The sequence below is a fragment of the Panthera uncia genome (assembly GCF_023721935.1).
Source record: "Panthera uncia isolate 11264 chromosome B2 unlocalized genomic scaffold, Puncia_PCG_1.0 HiC_scaffold_24, whole genome shotgun sequence".
Classification (NCBI taxonomy): domain Eukaryota; kingdom Metazoa; phylum Chordata; class Mammalia; order Carnivora; family Felidae; genus Panthera; species Panthera uncia.
Genome location: NW_026057580.1, coordinates 9,896,043 through 9,916,758, shown reverse-complemented (window position 1 = coordinate 9,916,758; position 20,716 = coordinate 9,896,043). Strand labels below are relative to the sequence as shown.

Genomic DNA, 20,716 nt, shown 5'->3' with positions numbered 1-20,716 from the left:
AGTTCAGTTATTGTGTTCTTCAGTTCTGTCCTTCTCTCTGAAGTTTTCACTTTATTCATTCATTCTCTCAAGGTTGGAGACTATCTTTATGAATTACTTTGAACTCTTTATCAAGTAAATTATCTGTCTCTGTTTCATTGTTTTTTTCTCCTGAGGTTTTATCTTTTTTCCCCCCTGAGGTTTTTTTTTCTTTCATTTGAAACATATTCCTCTTTTTTTCTTCATTTTGCTTTGACTCTCTGTGTTGGTTTCTAGGCATTAGCTACTTCTCAGAATCTTGAAAGGTTTGCCTCTTGTGCAGGAGATGAACCTTATCACTCCATCCTGCTTTGGCTCTTGGTTGTCTCTCAAGCCTTTATGATTGTCCAAGCAGACTATTTTACTTTTAATAACTCCCAGTAATTGAGGGTGTGCCAAGAGTAGTCAGTGTCCCAAAGGGGAGGATCTCAGTCAGCACCTAGAGTCAGGCTGATTGGAAGCCAGACCCTCACAGAGCAGCTTTTAATGAATGCAATTATGTACAGTCTTGTGGGACTACAAGACTTCCAAAGCCAGGTGATCTGGAGGTGTCCCCTGGACAGCAGTTGTGAAAATCACTGGTCTAGAGGAGTGTATAAGCTCCCTTGTAGGAGATAATGGTTAGGTGTAGTGAGGTAGAAGGAGACTGCAGAGATGGTATTGTCTGGCTTAAGTTTCCTGAGAGTGCCTCTGTAGCCTCTAGATGTGTGCCAGAGGTGATGTCCACCCCTAAGTCTGAATCTCTAGGACATGCAAATAGGCCTCTTTCCCACAAAGGCTGGGGTTGTGTTTCAGTGCTGTCCGTGCAATACACTGGGGTTATAGCCTACCAAGAGCTATCTCTGAATGTTACAGTCTCATGGGACCCAGGAAGGCAAGCTCTCTTGGCCCTCAGAGCCAGGTGACAAACAGGTGTCCCCTGGGCACTGGATGCAAAAACCAGGGCACCAGATATAAAAAGAGGGACACTAGGCATATATAAGAGCTCCCCACTGAGAGATGCTACTACTCTGAAGATAGTGCTTACCTGCTGAAGTCTCAGGAAAGGTTTACAGTCAGCTCTTAGATATATGTTTAACTAGCATCCTGTCCCTCTCAGTCTGTCACAGAAAGATGAAGCTCCTGAGTTTGTTGCTCTGCCTTGGAGGTAGTAACTGTTTAAGAGCCCTTTCTTCATTGGTTACAACCCTGTGGGACTTGTGTGAATGGGCCCTGCTGGTCCCCAAAGCCAGGTGATGTAGAAGTGTTCCCTTGTAGCCGCAAATATCCGGGTACCAGAGAAGGGTATAGGCTCCTTTCTGTAAGATACCAGTGAGCTGGAGCAAGGCAGAGGGAAAGCACAAAGATTATATCCACTGGCCTCCATTCCCTGAGAGCACCTCTGTAGGCTCCTAAAGTATATCAAACTAGAGCACGTCCCTGAGGCCAAAGGTCCTGAACAAGCAAATAAGGCTCTTTCTCGGAAGGACTGGGGGTATTATTTCAGTCTGCTGTCTCTGCAGTGCCTTGGGCTTGGTAGTCTGCCTCAAGCTGTTTCTCCAATTGTTAAAGTCTCATGGAACCCAGGAAAGCAAGCCTCCATGGTCTCCAGAGCCAGGCAAGCAGGTGGCATCCTCTGGGCAGCAGTTGCAAAACCTGGGTCACTAGGTAAAAAACAAACTGAAGCACAAGATGTGTGTAGAAACTCCCCTCTGGTAGATACTGGCACTGTAGTGTGCCAGAGGGAGAGTGCAAAGATGGTGTCCATTGGCTAAAAGGGACCAAGGGAGGGTCATAAAAAGAAAAAAGAAAAAAGAGATTAAAAAAGGAAGAAGAAAGGGGCTCCTGGGTGGCTTAGTTGGTAAGCATCAGGCTCTTGATTTCGTCTCAGGTCATGATCTCATGATTCCTGATATCAAGCCTCACGTGGGGCTCCAGGCGGTTAGCTGGAGCCTGCTGGGTATCCTCTCTCTCTCTCTCTCTCTCTCTCTGTCTCTCTCTGCCCCTCCCTTTCCCGTGCATGTGCTCTCTGTCTCAAAATAGACAAGTAAACATTTTTAAAAAAAGAAGTAAGAGGGGTGCCTGGATGGCTCAGTCATTTAAGTGTCCGACTTCAGCTCAGGTCACGGTTTATGGGTTCGAGCCCCGAGCCCCACGTTGGGCTTTGTGCTGACAGCTCAGAGCTTAGAGCCTGCTTTGGATTCTGTGTCTCCCTCTCTCTCTGCTTCTCCCCTGCTCACACTCTGCCTCTCTCTCTCTCTCTCTCTCTCAAAAACAAATAAACATAAAAAAAAAGAAGAAATAGAAACAAAGAAAAGGAAAAAATGGGAAGAAGATGGTACCCACTGACTTTAGCAAGATGGGAGGAGAATAGGAAGATGGTAGTCACCAGTGTCCATCCCCAGAGAATATCCAACAGGCACATGCACTTTAGGTCAATGCTTTAAAATTAAGAAATTAGTCTCTTTCACATAATGGCTGGGCACATTTCAAAACGGCTGTAAAAAAAGTGTGATGTTGGTGCAAAGGTAAAAATTTATTGATCAATGGAACAGAAAAGCCCTGCAGTAGACCCACAATTGATTTGTAACAAATGGTGCAATACAGAACTATGGGTTAGAAAAGTCTTTTCAAATGATGTTGGGTTAACTGGATATCTGGGAGAAAAAAAAATTCTAGTTGGATTATAGATCTAAATGTATTGAAGATAAGACAATATAGCTTCTTGAAAATAGTGTATGAGCAGATCTTCATGGACTAAGGGTAGGAAAATCTTTCTTGAATAGTACACAAAAAACATTAATAATAAGAAAAGATAGGGATCATGTTATAATGAAGAATTTGTATTTATCAAAGGAAATCATTAAATGATTGAAAAAGTAAGCCAGAGAGTTGGAGAAAACACATACATCACATATAAATGAAATAAGATACTTAATTAGCTATATGAACAATATTCACCGTCAGTAAGTAAAAGAGACAGCCCACTAATAATGGCCAAGATGCTTGAGCCATTTTTAAAAGAGCCTATCCAAATAGCTAATAAACATGAAAATGTAGCAGTCACAGAAATGCATATAAAAATGATAATGAAAGATTTCTGCTTTGAGCCATGATGGAGTAACAGATTGGATTTTCTTTTCCACAGTAAACAACTAGTCAACTGGAAAAAATAAATCAGTGTTATCAGTCATTGGACAACAGGCAACATGGAGTTTAATGAAACAAAGAAAGTAAGCAAAAAAGACATTAAAACATCTATTATATATTATTTAAAGAAAAATGTGAACATTGTGAGGAGAGAAATTAAAAGTTAAAAAAAACCCGATGCAACTTTTAGTGATAAAAGAGTATATATATAAGGTAAAAAGTAATGGGTAGGATTAATAGCAATTAGGCAGAACAACAGAAAAGGCCAGTGAACTTGAAGACATTACAATAGATAATATGCAATACAAGCACAAAGAGGAAAAAAATTGAACAGTCTTAGTGATCTTTGGGACAGTATTCAACAGTCTAATTTATGTGTTATTCTAGATTTGTAATTCCACAGTTCCAGAAATGATAGGGAATGGAGGTGGAGACAGAAAAAAAATACTTAAAGAAATAATGGTCAAGAGATTTTTCAGATTTGTAGAAAACTAAACTCATAGGTCCATGATGCTCAATAAATCTCAAGGAGAAGGATATGAAGAAAGCTACACCAAGGTACGTAATAAATTCAGCAATAAAGACAAAATCTTTAAAGCAGTCTGAGGAAAAAAGTCACATTGCACACAGAAGAACAAACATAAATACTGTCATAGATATCTTGTCAGAATCTTCTAAAGCCAAAGTCAGTGGAATAGCATCTTTAAAGTACTGGGAAAGAAGTCAACTTAGAATTCTACACTCAGAAACAATATCTTTCAAAACGGAATGTGTGGGGCACCTGGGTGGCTCAGTCGGTTAAGTGTCCGACTTCAACTCAGGTGATGATCTCACAGTTTGTGAGTTCAAGCCCCATGTCTGAGCTGTCAGCACAGAGCCTGGAGCCTGCTTCAGATTCTGTGTCTCCCTCTCTATTTCCCCTACCCTGCTCATGCTGTGTCTCTCTCTCTCAAAAATAAACATTAAAAATTAAAAAAAAAAACCCCAAAATCTGAAGGTGAAATGGATTTTTTTGTAATTGGTAAAAGGTGAATTTGTGTACAGCAAACTTTCATGTAGAACATAATAAAGAAGTTCCAAAGTGAAAACAAAAATTTATACTAGATTTAAATTAAGAATCACACAGCAGATGGGGCACCTGGGTGGCTCAGTCAGCTATGTCTGACTTCGGCTCAGGTCATGATCTCATGGCTTATATGAGTTTGAGCCTTGTGTCGGGCTCTGTGCTGACAGCTCAGAGCCTGGCGCCTGCTTCGGATTCTGTGTCTCCCTCTCTCTCTACCTTTCCCCTCCTCGTGCTGTGTCTTTCTCCCTCCCAAAAATGAATAAATATTTTAAAAAACTAAGAAAAAAGAACCACACAGCAGAAAGAGGAATTCTAGAATTGGTTAATATGTGTGTGTGTGTGTATACATATCTCTCTATATATCTATATCTTGTTTTCTCTTAAAAATTTTTTAAATAAAATAATTGACTAACAAAATAGTAATAATGTATCATGCAGTTTAAAATACATGTGGAAGTGAAATATATAATAAAAATGTCACAAAAGATAGGAATGGGAAAATGGAAATATAGTTAAGGTTCTTACATTATATATAAAGTGATATATCATTGAGGGTAGACCATAGTAAATTAAAGACACACACTTACACACATGAATACACAAACATACACACACATATATATTAAATCCTGTAGCATACACCAAGAAAAAGATTAATAGTAGGTAAATAGTTGAGACACACTGGAAACATTAAGTAGTATCCAATTAATCTGTAATGAAGCAGGAAAAGAGGACAAAGGCCCAAAGAGCAGATGGGTAAATAGAAAGCAAATACTGAAATGGTAGACATGATCCCAGCATATCAATAATCACATTATATACGAATGGCATAAACACTCCATTTGAAAGACAGAGACTGTAGGTTAAAAAAAAGTAAGACCAACTATATGCTCATTAAGGAAAATAATCCTTTATTATAAAGATACAGACAGATTAAAATGACAGAAAAAGATACACCATGAAAAAACTAATCATAAAGTTGGAGTAGTTACATTAATATCAAACTAGAAATCACAACAAGGAATATTACCAGAGTTAAACAGGGACAATTTCTAGTGATAAAGTGGTAAAAATCAAGAAGAGATACCAATAGCAGATGTGTGTATATCCAAAACTAACAAATCAAAGGGAGAAATAAACACATTAAAATTTTAGATGGGGTATTTCATCACTCCTCTAACATTAATTGATAAATAGGCAGAAAATTAATAAGGATATAGAAGAACAATGTTATCAGTCAACTGAGTCCTAATTGACATTTATAGAAAATCCACTTAACACTAAGATTCACTAAGTGCATTCACTAAGATCGACTATATAAGATTGGCCATAAAACAAGTCTCAGTAAATTTAAGAAGACTGAAATTGTGTGTATGTTGTAAATGTAACAACAGTTTTAAGTTACTAATCAATAACAGAAATATATCTGGGAAAAAAAAACCCCCAAATACTGGGAACCCATAAGTTAAAGAAGAAATTAAAAATAAATTAATAAAGAAAAATTAAAAAATATTTTAAATAGAAATGAAAATACAACATATCAAAATATTTGGTATGCAGCTAAAGCAGTGTTGAGGGACATTTATAACCTTAACTTTTTACTTTAGCAAAGAATAAAGTCAAAACCAATGATTTAAATTTATGAAACTAGCAAATTTATGAAACTAGTAAATAAACCCAAAATAGGCAGAAAGAAGGACTAACAAAAGAGCAGAAATTAATGAAACAAAACTAATGTAATCAAAAGCTATTTAAAAATATTAATTCAATTGATAAACCTCTAGAGTTAGATTATTGAGAAAAGACATGACACAGTTACCAATATCAGGAATGAAAAGGGGCAGTCACTACAGATCCTTTAGATAGGGAGGTATTGTGAATAACTTTAGGCCAATAAACCTGACAACTAAAATGAAATGGACGTGTCCCTTGAAAGACACAAATTTGAGTATTTCTGTAGTCCTGATTCAAATTGCATTCCCAACTGAAAACGTTCCCTTCCAACAAAGAAAACTTTGGATCCACACAGATTCACTATGAATTCTGTTAAATATTTGAAGAAGAAATAATACCAATTCTATAAAAACTTTATCAGAAAATAGAAGACTGAACATCTTCCTACTAATTTTACTAGGTCAACATTACCAACACCAAAGAAAGACTAATTATAAGGGAAGTAAATTAGACCAATATCCCTTTATGAACGTAGATGGAAAATTCCTTAATAAAATATTTTTGAATCCAGCAATACATGAAGAGTTTACTACACTATGAGCCAGTCATACAAAGTTGGTGTGACATTTAAAAATCATATCAACTAATGTAATTCTTAATATCAACAAAATAAAAGGAAATTTTTATGGTACTCAATAGGATGTAGAAATAGCATTTGACAAAGTTGCTGACAGCAAACTAGGATTGGAAAGGATGATCAGTACTTTATGAATTTGAGATAATAGAGTAAGAGTTGGCAAACTCTGGCCCATGGGTCAAATGCAGCCCACCACAGGCAAAATCCAGCCATGCCCAGTGGTTTATATGCTGCCTATAGCTACGTTTGCATTATAACTATAAAGTTTAGTAGTTGAGATAGAGAGTGTACGGCTTGCAAAGCTGAAAATTATTTATTATCTAACCATTTACAGAAAAAGTTTACCAATATTTACTATAGCACAATCATGAAGAGAATTAAGAGAATAAAAACCATAAAAAAGTCCAAGACACACACACGGATAAACCATTAGGAGGATTAAATGGGACTTCTAGAAATGATAAATGTTACTAAGTGACTAAAAACTCAATGAGCTGCTCAGAACATAGATACTGAAGAGACAAATAATGAACTGCAAGGCAGACCTGAGGAAAGGACCTATATTTCATTACGGAGAGAGTTTTAAAATATGAGAGCAAGGTTAACAGAAAGAGATTTGAATGAGAAGGTCCAAAATCCATTTAATATGGGTTCCAGAAGGAGAATGTAGAAAGCATGGAGGAAAACAAAAGTTCAAAGAGACGATGTCCAAGAATTTTTCAAAATTGATAAAAGACATGACTCTGAAGGTTTCAGATGAGTACTTTCAAAGCAGGAATAATGAGAATGTACTGCATACATAGTAGTGAAACTGGAACACCGAAACAAAGAGAAAATTCTAAATGTCAGCAGTCAGAAAATGCCAAAGTAACTTCCAAACTGGGTATTTAGAGGATTTGTAAAGAGCAAAAACAAAGGCCAAAAGACAATGGATAGTAACTTCAATTAGCTTAGAGAAAATAAATTGCCAACCCAGAATTCCTTAGTCAGCAAAGATATTATTTGATAATGAAAGTGAAGTTGAAAAATTTTTCATAAAAAGTCAAAGGAGTTTATTATTCATAGACCTGGATAAAAAACATAAAGGATGCATGTCTAGAAGAAGGAAATCAATCCACAAAGCAAGGATTAAGATACAAGGAGAAATAGTGAGCAAATAGATTAGTAAATATATGAATAAGTCAAAATAAATATAATTAAATGTATTTAAGTGTAATTAAATATAATTATGACTAATTTTATGGTGTTTTTAAATGTTTGTTTTATTTTGAGAGAGAGCATGTGTGAGCAGAGGAGTGGGGGAGAGAGAGTGGGAGAGAGAATCCTAGGCAGGCTTCATGTTGTTAGTGCAGAGCCTAACCAAGGGCTTGCTCCCACGAACATGAGCCGAAATCAAGAGTTGGACACCCAATGGACTCAGCCACCCAGGCACCCCTATCTTGGCATTTCTTCAGCTTTGTTATCTCTAAAGTCATTTTCCTGCTTTACATATGCTTTTTCCCACACGTAAAATGACTTATGGTAAGACTTCCATTCATTCTTTTTTCTTTCTGTCTTTATTCAGGTAAAACTGACAATAAAAACTGCACATATTTGAGGTGTAAGACTTGATTCCTTTGCCCTCCCCCCAGTTTTGTGGAGATGTAACTGTCATACAACATTATGTACGTTTAAGGTGTACAACCTAATGATATATGTACATATTGTGAAATGATCACAAGAATAAGTTTAGTTAACATCTGTCATCTTAGATAGTTAAAGATTTTTTCCTTGTGATGAGAACTTTTAAGATCTAAACAGGGCATCTGTGAACAGGGGAGGTGATGTTTATATTGGCTTATGTGTGAAACAAAATTTACCGTTGATTTTTTTAAGTCCCACTTGACTATCTTTATATCCAAATTTCTGAAAATTGCATATCTTTATTCATTTTCCTAGTATTTGCATTATTTTGGTAAACATGGTATTGTTCTGATAGCTCCCCTTCCTTTTTCTGGGATCCTTTAAGATTTCCATGCCTGTTTCTTTAAGGGAAATTTAGCAATTGTTTTTAACTGGCCTGCTTTTTGATGGCCTTTAGAGAATAGCATATATGGTTATGATAGTTGGTGTTTCCTATTATGTGACTTATTTGCCTTCAAGACTTGCTGGGAATGAAAATGTTTTGACTGCAAGTTAGATGTTATGGAGAAGATACAGGGAAGATTCAATGGATCCATCTCTTCTGAATCCTTTGTTCAGTGGGGTATACATTCAGATATGTAGCCAGCTAATAAGCATGTTCGCTAAAGTCTTACTGCTTTTCAGTAGTTGCCTTGATAGGATCTGTGCTTTTTAGCAGAAATCTGAGAAAAGCTGCTTTTGTTATAGCTCTAAAACCTAATAGCTTGCTGCCAGATGGACCAGAGAGAGCTGTAGAAAATTATATAGGATCATGAAAACCTAAATATTTTTAACTATATGAAAAGCCTTCTGGTCACATTTTCCCCTGGTAACAGCATAATATATGTAAGAGATATGTCAACTAATACTGATAAAATCTGTAATGTGTATATTCCAGAGACATAGAAGTAATTTACAATATAAAAATCTCATGTTCATATTTGTCCTCCCGTCTCTCCCCTCCTTTTTTTTTCAGTTCAGTTTTGCTAAATCTATGTGGTTCATCAAAGGCCTCAGGGTTTTGTGACTTCTAAAATTGACTTAGGCTTCTAGACCTGTGGCAGGACTCTGGGCACACAGTAGAGATCCGTGTAGTGGTTTGGATTGTGCTAGAAGTTATGGAACTGCTTTCTTTAGCTTGTGGTTAGGTATATTTATGAAATGTTTTATACTTTGGGCAGCAGGGACTAAAGTCTAATTTCTCTTTGTGTGTGTGTGTGTGTGTGTGTGAGAGAGAGAGAGAGAGAGAGAGAGAGAGAGAGGAGGAAACCTCTAAAGAATCCTAGCATATTAGATTAGTGTGAAAGGTTCATTGGAAGACATCTAGTTAGTCCAAAAGAATTTTATACTTTGAATTATGGGCTTATATTTTAAAGGAACCATAAAGATTACCTGCTCCAACTACCCAGCTGATTCCTAAAAATCTCCTCTGCAGCATTTCCACCCAGTGATTATTGCAATCTTAAGCTCTCCCTCCAGCACTTTTAGGGATCCCACTTGCCCTTATACTGGGATACAGATTTGTTACTTGGATCCTTCTACTCTTATTTTCCTTATTTTCTTATTTCCTTAATTTCTTATTTCTTCTATTCTTATTTCCTTATTTTCTTGGGAGCCATACAAAAATTCTAATCTAATCTATAATCATAATCTAGTATATGAAGATAATTCTCATTGTGTTCTTCTGTGTTTTCTGCACTAGGTAAAACTGCTCACTTGAAAGGATTTGAATCCCTTTGCATCATAGCCCTTCTCTTCTGAAGGCCCTGTACTTGATCCACATCCTCTGACAGAACTCAATGTAATATTCAGACTATGGGCCAACTAGCACAGAATAGAGTACTATAAAGATGAAATTCCTAAAAACAATACTTAAAAAGCAGACTAAAATTGGTTTTATTGAAAGGCATATCCTGCAGCTACTTGCTTGTGTTTCTATTTTCTGCCTTCTTCCATTCCTTCCCCTGGTTGCCTCTCTTTGGAAGTTCATCAGTCACCTCCAGATAGCAGCCACAGTGGTCTTTTTCTGTCCTTTCTCTCCTTGAAATCTTGGCTATCCTTTAAACACCCTTTCTCTAAATTCTCATCTTCTTTAATTATCAGAACATTTGTTCTACAGGTATTCCTTACATCTTCCCATACCTTAATTTTTTTCTTCAACCTATTATATCTAACAGGCCCAGTTCTTGGACCTGTGCTTTTGCTAGCTTTGTACTTTCTTTTTTGGGGAACTCATTTACTCTGTGGCTTCACATTATCTCTACTGGATTGACTTCAGACCCCCTATCAAACGACAAGTGTTAGTTTGTTCCCTTAAACTCAGCAATTTGTTTTTCCCTCCCTGTGCCACACACTAGGTCCTAGTTATTGATTTTCTCTCGTCCAGTTTCAAGAGTTAGGGAGTCATCAGTTGTTTTTATTTCTTTTCCTTGCTCATATTTGGTTAGTCATCATGAGGTAATGATTTCTTCTTTGAAAAACAGTTCATATCTACCCCTTCTATTTATTCTGTTTCCATCACTTATTACTCCAAACACCTCTTTACTAGATTTGCTACCTATGGCATTGCTCCTCTTCAGTGTATTTTGTGCAATCACGAGATTAACACATTGGTAATGCAACCTTATTCACCTAACTGTACTTCCCAAATACCCCAGAAGGCTTCCAGTTGCCTGATGAGTAAAATATAAATTCCTGGCTTGTTTTTCATATTCTTCAGTATCTTCTCTAACCCTCCTTTTCAAAATAGTACTCTAGAATGCTTCTCATGAGCCTATGTCACATAATTGCCTACTTCTCCTAGAGTGTGGTGTGGCAGTTTTGAATCCCTTTGCCTTTTTTTGTACTCTTCCTACCTCACTCAGTGTAGCAACATCTTATCCATCTTTTGAGACCTATCTACCACCATTCCTTTCTCCATGAAGCTGTTATCCCCTTAATCTTCTCATTCCAACAGGTTGCTAACTTGTATTATACTATCCATCTAAACTACATTTCGACACTCAGATTTTACTTTTAAAAAATTGGCATGTATACATATATTGTATCACTGTATGTGTTAAACCCTACTTGATTGCAAAGGAGCTTGACTTATATTTTTATGTACCCATTACTGCTGGAAGAGTGCTCGTGAACATTCAGCCTACCATCAGGAGCATTGATTGGTTAGTCTATCACTAAGTTAATGTAGTAGTTGTCAAAGGAGATTATACATTTCTTTAATCAAAATGTTTTGGGGCGCCTGGGTGGCTCAGTCGGTTGGGCGTTCGACTTCGGCTCAGGTCATGATCTCACAGTCCGTGAGTTCGAGCCCTGCGTCAGGCTCTGTGCTGACAGCTCAGAGCCTGGAGCCCGTTTCACATTCTGTGTCTCTCTCTCTCTCTCTGTCCCTCCCTGTTCATGCTCTGTCTCTCTCTGTCTCAAAAATAAATAAATGTTAATAAAAAATTTTTTTAAAAAAATAAAAAAAAGTGTTTTATGAGAAGCCCTGGTTGGTTGATTGGTTAGGCTGAATTAATGTAATAGTTGTCAAAGAAAATTATACATTTCTTTAGTCAAAATGTTTATTTCAGAAAGTATCCAGTCTTTCTTGATTAAGTCATAATTATCAACTTAGAAAACAAACAATTGGAAGCTGAGATTTGTGGCTGAGAGGACTAAAAATGGTGAAAGAACTACAGTAGACACTCTGTGGATGTATAAATTAAAGGGATTCTGTAATTATGATCCATTTAGGCAATAACTGGGTTATGACTTGTATTTGGAGGATGGGAATCATAATAATCAGTTGACTTTGCCCCTTACTGAACCTTCTGTTTTTTTACCCTTGACTTCTAATTCTTTCTTTCCTTTAACTTTGGGCTTTCCTTCATCACTTTTCTTCATAGTATCATTTTCTCCTGTATCTTTCTTCTTCCTTGCATCTCCCTTGTCTTTGTCCTGCTTTCCTTTGTTCTCAGAACTCTCTTTTTTTACTTGGGACCCTTGTGCTTGTGGCATTCTAGACTCACTCTTCTTTACTTGGGACTCCTGTCTTTGTGGTATTCTGGTGTCACTCTTCTCTATTTGGGAGCCCTGTGTTTGTGGTATTTCAGACTCACTCTTCTCTACTTGAGACTCCTGCTCTTGTGGTATTTTGGACTCACTCTTCTCTACTTGAGACCCCTGTCCTTCTTGTGTTCTTAACTCACTCTGCTTTATTTGAAACCCCTGTCCCTGTGGTGTCCCAGTGTCATTCATCTTTACTTGGGCTTCCTGTTCTTGTGGTATTCTGGATTCACTTCTCTTTACTTGGGCTTCCTCTCCTATTGGTATTCCTATGTCACGCCCCTTTATTTGGTCTTCTTCTCCCAGCATCGTGGTGTCACTTTCCTTTTTCTCAACCTCCATACCTATCTCACCGTCCTCCAACTCAATGCCTTTTGCTTTGCTTTTTGACTCTGTTTTGTGCCTTAAGGTCAAGGATTCATCAGAATCTGTAAATAAGATTTTCTTCTTTAATGTTTTCTTGTTTTCTTCTTGGCTGTTCTCAGTGTTTGTAGTGCCTTCATTTTTTAGAATCTGGGCCTTGAAATCTGATTTTTTTGCAACTTGTGCATCCGTGTAACCTGGAAATATAACTGAGCACACAACAAAAGTGCACATTTCAGATATCAGGTACTTTCTCTTTATTCCTACTTTCCCCCTGATATTCGTTTCTTTATTTTTTGTCTTAAAGATGACAAACCGGAGATAACTTGAGATTTCCTGGAAGTAGAAAATGGTGGAACTCTGCACTTAAAATTGTGTAAGTATTGGTAATATTCCAGACTTTCTTCAATAAACTGGAATATTAATCAAAGAAGAGCTAAAATGTACTATAAATGAACTGGCTGGCATTTGTTCAGTATATTATGGCTAATGATTAATGCTTAATAGCTAGAGGAGAATGTATTCTGAAAAGAAATGGAATTTATTTGTAGAAAAAAGTTTGGAAATAAGCAATAATTGTTTCTTAAAATAGAAAAAAAACTCTAAATATGCACTGCATATTGACTATAAGGATATCTCATTATTCAAAAGTAATAATAGTACTAGCTGATAATTATTGGGTGCTCACCGTACATCAGGCACTCAGTGTTCTGAGCATTTTATATGAACTATTAACTCATTTAATCCTCACAACAACCATATAGGGCATTTTATTATCCCCATTTTACAGATGAAGAAACTTGAGGTACAAAAAGCTTAAATGAATGTGAATATGGTCATAGAATTAGTAAGTGGTGGAGCTGGGATTTGAGCCTGAAGAGTCAGACTCCAGAGTTCAGTCTTAACCGATACTTTAGACTGCTTCTTATGATACCTGCAAACTCACGAGTTTCTGGTCCCTTTTTCCAAGTATAGGTCAGTTAGCTCTGCTGTTTCTCAATTTCTGTGAGATCTAATAAACTTGAATTTGTTAGCTTCTGCTTTTTTTTTTTCTTCTTTTTTTTAGTGATTTGGTTCCCCGGATTAAGAAAAAAAATTATCTATGCTACTAAGAAGAATTCTGTGGGTTCTTGCTGTGAAGCAATGGGATGCCTTGCCTTAAGAAAACCTATTTAAATATTTAATGCAGTAGAAAGGATACTGAATTTAAAAGCTGAATCAGAACACTTGGGTTTAGTATTCTTGCCAGCTGGGTTTATTTGGGCTACTCCCTAATGTAATCAGTTACTCCCTAAAGACTTACTGCTCTGCCCACTTTGTAGAGTAATTTAAAGATTCTAGACAAATGTTTAAGGAGCATGGCTTTTACAGACAGACTGCTTCAAATCCTGGCTTCATACCTAACTAACTTGGGCAAACTTTACTTTCTTATCTGCAAAATGGGAGCAATAGTAGTAGCTACTTCACCGAAGTGTTATGAGGATTAAATAATATTATCTAAGTAAAGCACTCAGTACAGTGCATGGAACATGGTGAGTAGTGCAGTAAGTATTGGCCATTACTACTACCAAATGAGATAATACAGGCAAAAACTCTCTCTGATCTATCAAGATAAGGCATTCTTAGTTCCAACCAAATACTTTAGGGGAATGGTAAATTGCATCACCGGAAGATTTCTTACTTAAAAGTTGACTCTTTTTTTTTTTTTTTTTGTTACAGAGACAGCCTTTTGGTATGTTTAGGGTTTGACGTCTGAAATACTGATCCACACACAACTGAATAACAAGTTGTAAAAAGTGAGACATTCCTACGTTAGGTAATAAGGTAACTATAAATCCGACGGGATGCTGCAGTTTAGTGCTTTCTGTTTGATATTTTCAACTGGCACCAAAATAAAAACAGTAAGAATCTTGCAATAATGCTTTCTGAACCTTCTGTGTATTTTTTCCTCCCTAGTGCTTATTTAATAAGCTATGAGTACCGACATTTTATTCTAGACAAACTCATTTCCAATTTACTAATGAAAATCAGTGGTAATATATCCTAAGCATTTTTGTACTGAGAAAGAGTTCACAATATTCTGATACCTGACAGTACCACCAGTGGCTACTTATTTTTGAAGCGGGGGGTGTGGTGTGTGGTGTGTGGTGTGGAGAAGAGTATGTGTTTCCACTGATGCTTCCAACCTGACAAATTCTGTGGAATGTACTCTTAAACAAGCTGGGTTTTTTCAAATATGGGAATATTTTTAGTTTTATACCATCTCTTGGGAGTATTTGTTTCACGTTTCGTACTGTGTATATTACTGCAGGACTCATTTTAAGCAAACTTTATCTCCTAAATTGTATGGATTTTGTTAATCAAAGGTAAATATTCTAGGGTTTGATGAAACAATCAATGTCTATTCTAGCTACACTTTTCCTAATTTTACAGAATTTTAAAGAATTTTATTCTTTTTCCCACTAAACTGAAAAGTACTTCTAGTCATTTCTAATAGTATCTTCATATCCTTGGTTTAGTGTTTTTGCTGTATATTTTCCATCTTGAACTTAATAGCATTGCAGAAGTAAGCCACAAATCATTAGTCCACCAAATTCTAAGTTCTTCTCTCCCTTCTTTTAAATTTTTAGATAGTGCATACATCTTTTTTTCCCTTTGGATCTCATAATCTCCATAGTATAAATATTTGTAAGTCCTGGCTCAAAGTCCGTTTACTGCAGATAGTAACCTGTACAGCAAAATTCTAATTTTAAGGGAAAGATTTAATCAAGACCTTGGCGGTCATTGTATTGTATTCAGGCTGCTTAAAGATTTTAAACTGGATTAATTTTTGTTAAAGCTGAAAGATGAATTAGCGATCATAGTAATAATTCTAATTATGCAATACTTAAAATAATGCAGCAACTAGACTATGGCCTTTATTAGGAAACTAATCCTATTGGGTTCTTTTAAAAAACTTTTATTTTAGGGGCGCCTGGATGGCTCAGTCGGTTAAGCATCCAACTTCAGCTCAGGTCATGATCTCACGGTTTGTGGGTTCAAGCCCCGTGTCGGGCTCCGTGCTGACAGCTCAGAGCCTGGAGCCTGCATCAGATTGTGTGTCTCCCTCTGTCTCTGCCCCTCCCCCACTCACACTCTGTCTTTCTCTCTCTCAAAAATAAATAAACATTAAATTTTTTAATTTTTATTTTCTTAATGTTTATTATTATTTTTATTTAAACTCAAGATCAAAAGCTTCTGTATCACAAAGGAAACAACAAAACTAATCCTATTAGGTTCTTAATCCACTGGCTATCAGGGAGCTGTCTAGACCATAAAGATCTGTTCAGCATTAAGGAGATGACTCATTATAGATCTCAGGCCATGAATTAGCATTAAAAAAAAATCATATACTTAATTAGCTGATTGTGGAGGTGAGAAATAAAGAGACTTAACTTGAGAGGGTGGTGAATTTGATGCACTGTTCTGTCTTAAATCTTTTTTGAACAATGAATTAAACCTTAATCACTTTTTGCTAAAAATATCAATTGAGAAGAATATGTTTGAAATATTGTCAACAAGAATATATCTTTTACAAGAAAGCATTTTAAAAGATTGAACTGATTTTTGTTCTGGCAATTAAAAAAAAAGCATATTCATTAAAAATGAATTCACCTCCAGGGAGGGACTTGGCCTATGATCCCTTCTCAAAAGCCCTCTTTCGTTTTATAAGGAAAACATACACTTATCACCTTCCCCATGTGGGGAGGGCATATGAAGAATGTAGATATGTCATGATTGCTTGAATGCATATTGTTTCTTGTACTATAAATCCAAAGAAAACAATTGTCCCTTTTAACTTCACCTCCTCCAACTCCCCACTGCCACTCACAAACCCACTCTCCTTCTAGTGTGAACTGAAAAAGAAGAAAGACTGAATATAAAGGCATATTTTGTGTTTGTCGGTATTTACAGTGTTTGAGATTCTTGAACTGTATCTTACTAAATTTAAGTTTTACTTGCTTCTTATGATTGTATATTTACAGAGTTTTAAGAATTATTATTCTGTTTCATATGATTGTCTTGAAGAGCTGAGGCATTACACAATCCTAATAAGAAATCTGAATTTAGAAGACAGTTAAAAGCCCAACATTGATTTAAATGGGACGTCTTTTATTTTTAAAATGGTTCTTCTGTGTACATTTAATTATATAGCTTCACTAGTGGAAGTACCTTTATATTAACAAACATTTTATTTATAGATATGGTTTCAGGACTAATCACCAAAAAGGCATTTGTGGTTCAGTAAAGAAGGCAATGTGTTGGTGTGGGAAGAGTATGTACTTTGGAGATGGGAAGTCCTAGGTTTAGATCCTGACACTGCTTCTTACCAACTCCTTAATCTTGGTCAAGTGTCTGAGCCAATTTACTGATCTGTAAAGTGGGGAATAACAATAGCTACCAGGCAGGCTATGGTAAAAATGAGATACTGTTTTTGAAAATGCCTAGCAGAGTATACAGTATATAGTAGGTGCTCAATGCCTACTATTCCTCAAAAGTAAAGTTACTTAGAAGCCAAGAAAAAATAAAGTTTTGTTCTTAACTACTTTTTCTATTAGTATGATTCAGTGAGCCTTCACTTATAACTAAAAAAGAGTTCTCAATTACCAGCAAAGAACTCAACAGAATTTAGGAACCAATCTTTCTTTCATTATATTTTGCTGGGAGTCAGAAAGGAGATTGTTTTTCAGAGCCTAGAAGATGGCCAGAGATGATGGCATCCTTTTCTATGAACTTCATCTCCTCTGCAGCAGTATCTCTAAAAGTAGTAATTTAAAATATTGGAAGATTCTCGAGGATGGGAACATTTAAAATAACCTTAGAAACACAAGTCTCTATTTTGGGAGTAGAAACAGCAAGTCCAGAAAATACCTATAAACAATGTAAAATTTCACAGTTGAGAATAAAGAACTTACCCATAGGAGTTAGTGCTAAAAAATAAAACACAGAAGATTAATCAATCAGTGTGAATTTTCTAACTCAAGGAAAACCCTACTTCCAAGAATACCCTATATAGGTGAATGCAGAAGCAGGACCTCCAGGCATTGTAAAATATCCCTCTGTTTCACCCTCAGGAGTGCAAAGGCTCCACATCCTACTTCACAGAGCATTCATTGAATACTTAGGTAGGGAATATCTATTTTATCAAAATTCAAATGATTGCACTTCCTACTTTCATTGTTCTGTCACAAATCATTTTTTAACCCACTCTCTTCTAGATCAGTTTGAAAATAAATGTGTATTGTTGGTTATTTATCAAAATCACCATCTTGTCCTGACATTTATTCTTTATATGTCAATTTTAGGTGAATTTCTTTTTTTAGTAAAAATTATCCATTGCCAGATGATACCACAAAGAAAACAGATGCCTTGTGGTAAACTAGCTGGGAATATATGCTCCTAATAATCTTTGGTAGTAAATAACCAAGATATAATACAAGACCATTGTATTTTGTTCCAAAAGGGAGATAGAAAAGGGGAAATCAAAGTATGAGAAAATCACTTATTTAAAATATTGACTCTTCTAAGGTAAAAGAACTTGAAATACAAAACAATTGAGTAACAAAAACTCAAAGGTTCTGGACACAGAAATAGGTAAAGCAAAGAAATGACCCAAACTTACTGATTTTTCCAGAACTGTCCACTGAAAGAGACAAAGAAAAAAATATCAGTAGATGTTGGGCTTTTCCTTCTTCACCAACCCCCAAGCTTCTGCACTGGATGGAATCTGTGTCGTAAACAATGAAGTTCCTTTTAATTAATAGGGAAACTCCATCTTCCCTCCCCCTTCTTTTAGCCTATTGTACTTTTAGAAAGATCTTGTGATTAGCTATTTTATTTAAAAATTTTTTATTAAAATATGTTTGGCATATAACATTGTACAAATTTAAAGTGTATAACATGTAAATTTGATGGATTTGTATATAGTAATATAACTGCCATTATGGCAATAATTAGAACCTCTATCACATTACATAATGATCCTTTCTTGTGGTTAGAATCATTAAGATGTGGTCTCTTAGCAAGCTTGATGATTATCATACAATATTATTGTCTATGTTCACTATAATATACATTAGATTTCCAGGGCTTATTTACTATGTGTTGCAAGTTTGTACCTTTGAACAACACCTGTCCAACCCCGTCCTTGCCCCCCTCCCCGGCAATTCCCTGGTAACTGCCATTTTACTTTCTAAGGTTGGCTATGTTAGATTCCACATATAAATGATACCATACAGTGCTTGTCTTCTGTCAGACTTATTCATTCAGCATAATATGCCCAAGGTCCGTCTATGATGTTGCAAATGGAAAGATGTCCTTTCTCATGGTCAAATACTATTGCAGTGTGTGTGTGTGTGTGTGTGTGTGTGTGTATGTGTGTGTGTGTATCTCACATGTTCTTTATCCATTCATCCATTGGTGTGGGCAGTTAGATTGTTTCCATATCTTGGCTACTGTGAATAATGATGCAGTAAATATGAGAGTATATGTATTTATTGATATCTTGTTATCATTTCCTTTGGATATATACCTAGAATATGTGCCAACTTTTTGATGAACCTTCATGTTGTTTTCCATAGCGGTTGAGCCAATTTACATTTCTGCTAACAGTATACAACGGTTCCCTTTTCTCTGTATCCTTGCCAAAACTTAACTTCTTGTGTTCTTGATGAGAGCCATTCTGGCAGGTGTGACTTGATATCTCATTATGGTTTTGATTGCATTTCTCTTGATGATTAGTGTTGCTGACCATTCTTTCATGTGTCTGTTGGCCACTTGGATGTCTTTGGAAAAATTTCTATTTAGTTCCTCTGCCAATTTTGCAATCAGATTCTTCTTTGTTATGGAGTTGTAAGAGTTCTTTATATATTTTAGATATTAACGCATTATCTAATATATGGTTTGCAAAAAGTTTTTCCCATTCCATGGGTGGTCTTTTCCTTTTTAAAATTTTTTCGGTTGATGTGTGGAAACCTTTAGGTTTGATGTAGTGCAACTTGTTGGTTTTTGTTTTTGTTGTTTGTGCTTCTGGTGTCATGTCTAGAAAAATCAATGCCAAGACCAGCACTGAGGAGCTTCTTCCCTACAGTTTTTTCTAGGAGCTATATGGTATCAGGGTCTGTGTTAAAATCAGTGGTCCATTTCAAGTTAATTTTTGTGAGTGGTGTAAGACAGGGGCTTAATTTAATTGTTCTTTATGTTTTTTTTTAGTTTTTACTTTTAATCAAGTTACTTAATATACAGTGTTATGTTAATTCCAGGTGTACAATATAGTGATTCAGCAATTCCATACATTACCAGATACTCATCCTGACAAATGCATTCCTTAATCCCCATCGCCTGTTAATCTATCTTCCCACCAACCTCCCCTCTGGTAAGCATCAGTTTGTTCTCTGTAATGAAGTCTGTTTCTTGGTTTGTCTCTCTTTTCTTTTTTCCCTTTTGCACTTTTGTTTCTTAAATTCCACATATAAGTGAAATCATATGGTATTTAGCTTTCTCTGACTGACTTATTCTGCTTAAGATTGTACTCTCCAGCTCCATCCGTATTGTTGCAAATGGCAATATTTCATTCTTTTTATGGTTGAATAATATACCTATATATATATATATATATATTTGAATAACATTCCAATATATATATATATATGTATATATATATATATATTGGAATGTTATCACTTTGTCTTTATCTAGGTATCTCTATCTCTGTCTATCATCTATCTTTCTAGTCTCACTTCTTCTTTTATCCATTCATCAATTGATGGACACTTGGGTTACTTCCATAATTGGGCTATTGTAAATAATGCTGCTATACACATAGGGGTGCATATATCCAGTTGAATTAGTATTTTTGTATTCTTTAGATAAATACCCAGTAGCAAGATTGCTGGATCATAGAGTAGTTCTATTTTTAACTTTCTGAGTAACCTCCATATTGTTTTCCACAGTGGCTGTACCAGTTTGCCTTTCCACTAACAGTGCATGAGTGCTCCTTTTTCTCCACATCCTCACTAACATCTTTTGTTTCTTGTGTTGTTGATTTTAGCCATTCTGACAGGTGAGAGGTGATATCTCAT

At 35.9% G+C, this 20,716-nt stretch overlaps 1 protein-coding gene and 1 long non-coding RNA gene across 6 annotated transcripts in view; one reads left to right on the top strand and one right to left on the bottom strand.

The window, feature by feature from the left end:
• The window catches only part of TSBP1 (testis expressed basic protein 1), a 217,663-nt gene that overhangs the window by 115,516 nt on the left and 81,431 nt on the right, over positions 1 to 20,716 (bottom strand). For 3 of the 5 annotated variants that reach the window (XM_049653493.1, XM_049653494.1, XM_049653495.1), the window contains 2 exons: positions 18,259 to 18,279; positions 17,552 to 17,566 (listed from right to left, as the gene is read on the bottom strand). In XM_049653493.1, coding sequence (XP_049509450.1) covers positions 17,552 to 17,566; positions 18,259 to 18,279 — 36 coding nt within the window. Of the gene's footprint in view, positions 1 to 11,718; positions 12,806 to 17,551; positions 17,567 to 18,258; positions 18,280 to 20,716 lie in introns of those variants that run through there. The other 2 variants (XM_049653497.1, XM_049653496.1) reach the window with 2 other exon arrangements.
• LOC125938404 (uncharacterized) overlaps positions 13,839 to 20,716 on the top strand; it is a 60,633-nt gene continuing 53,755 nt past the window's right edge. Inside the window, exon 1 of the long non-coding RNA XR_007462690.1 lies at positions 13,839 to 14,420. This is a non-coding gene — a long non-coding RNA (uncharacterized LOC125938404). The remainder of the gene's footprint in view (positions 14,421 to 20,716) is intronic.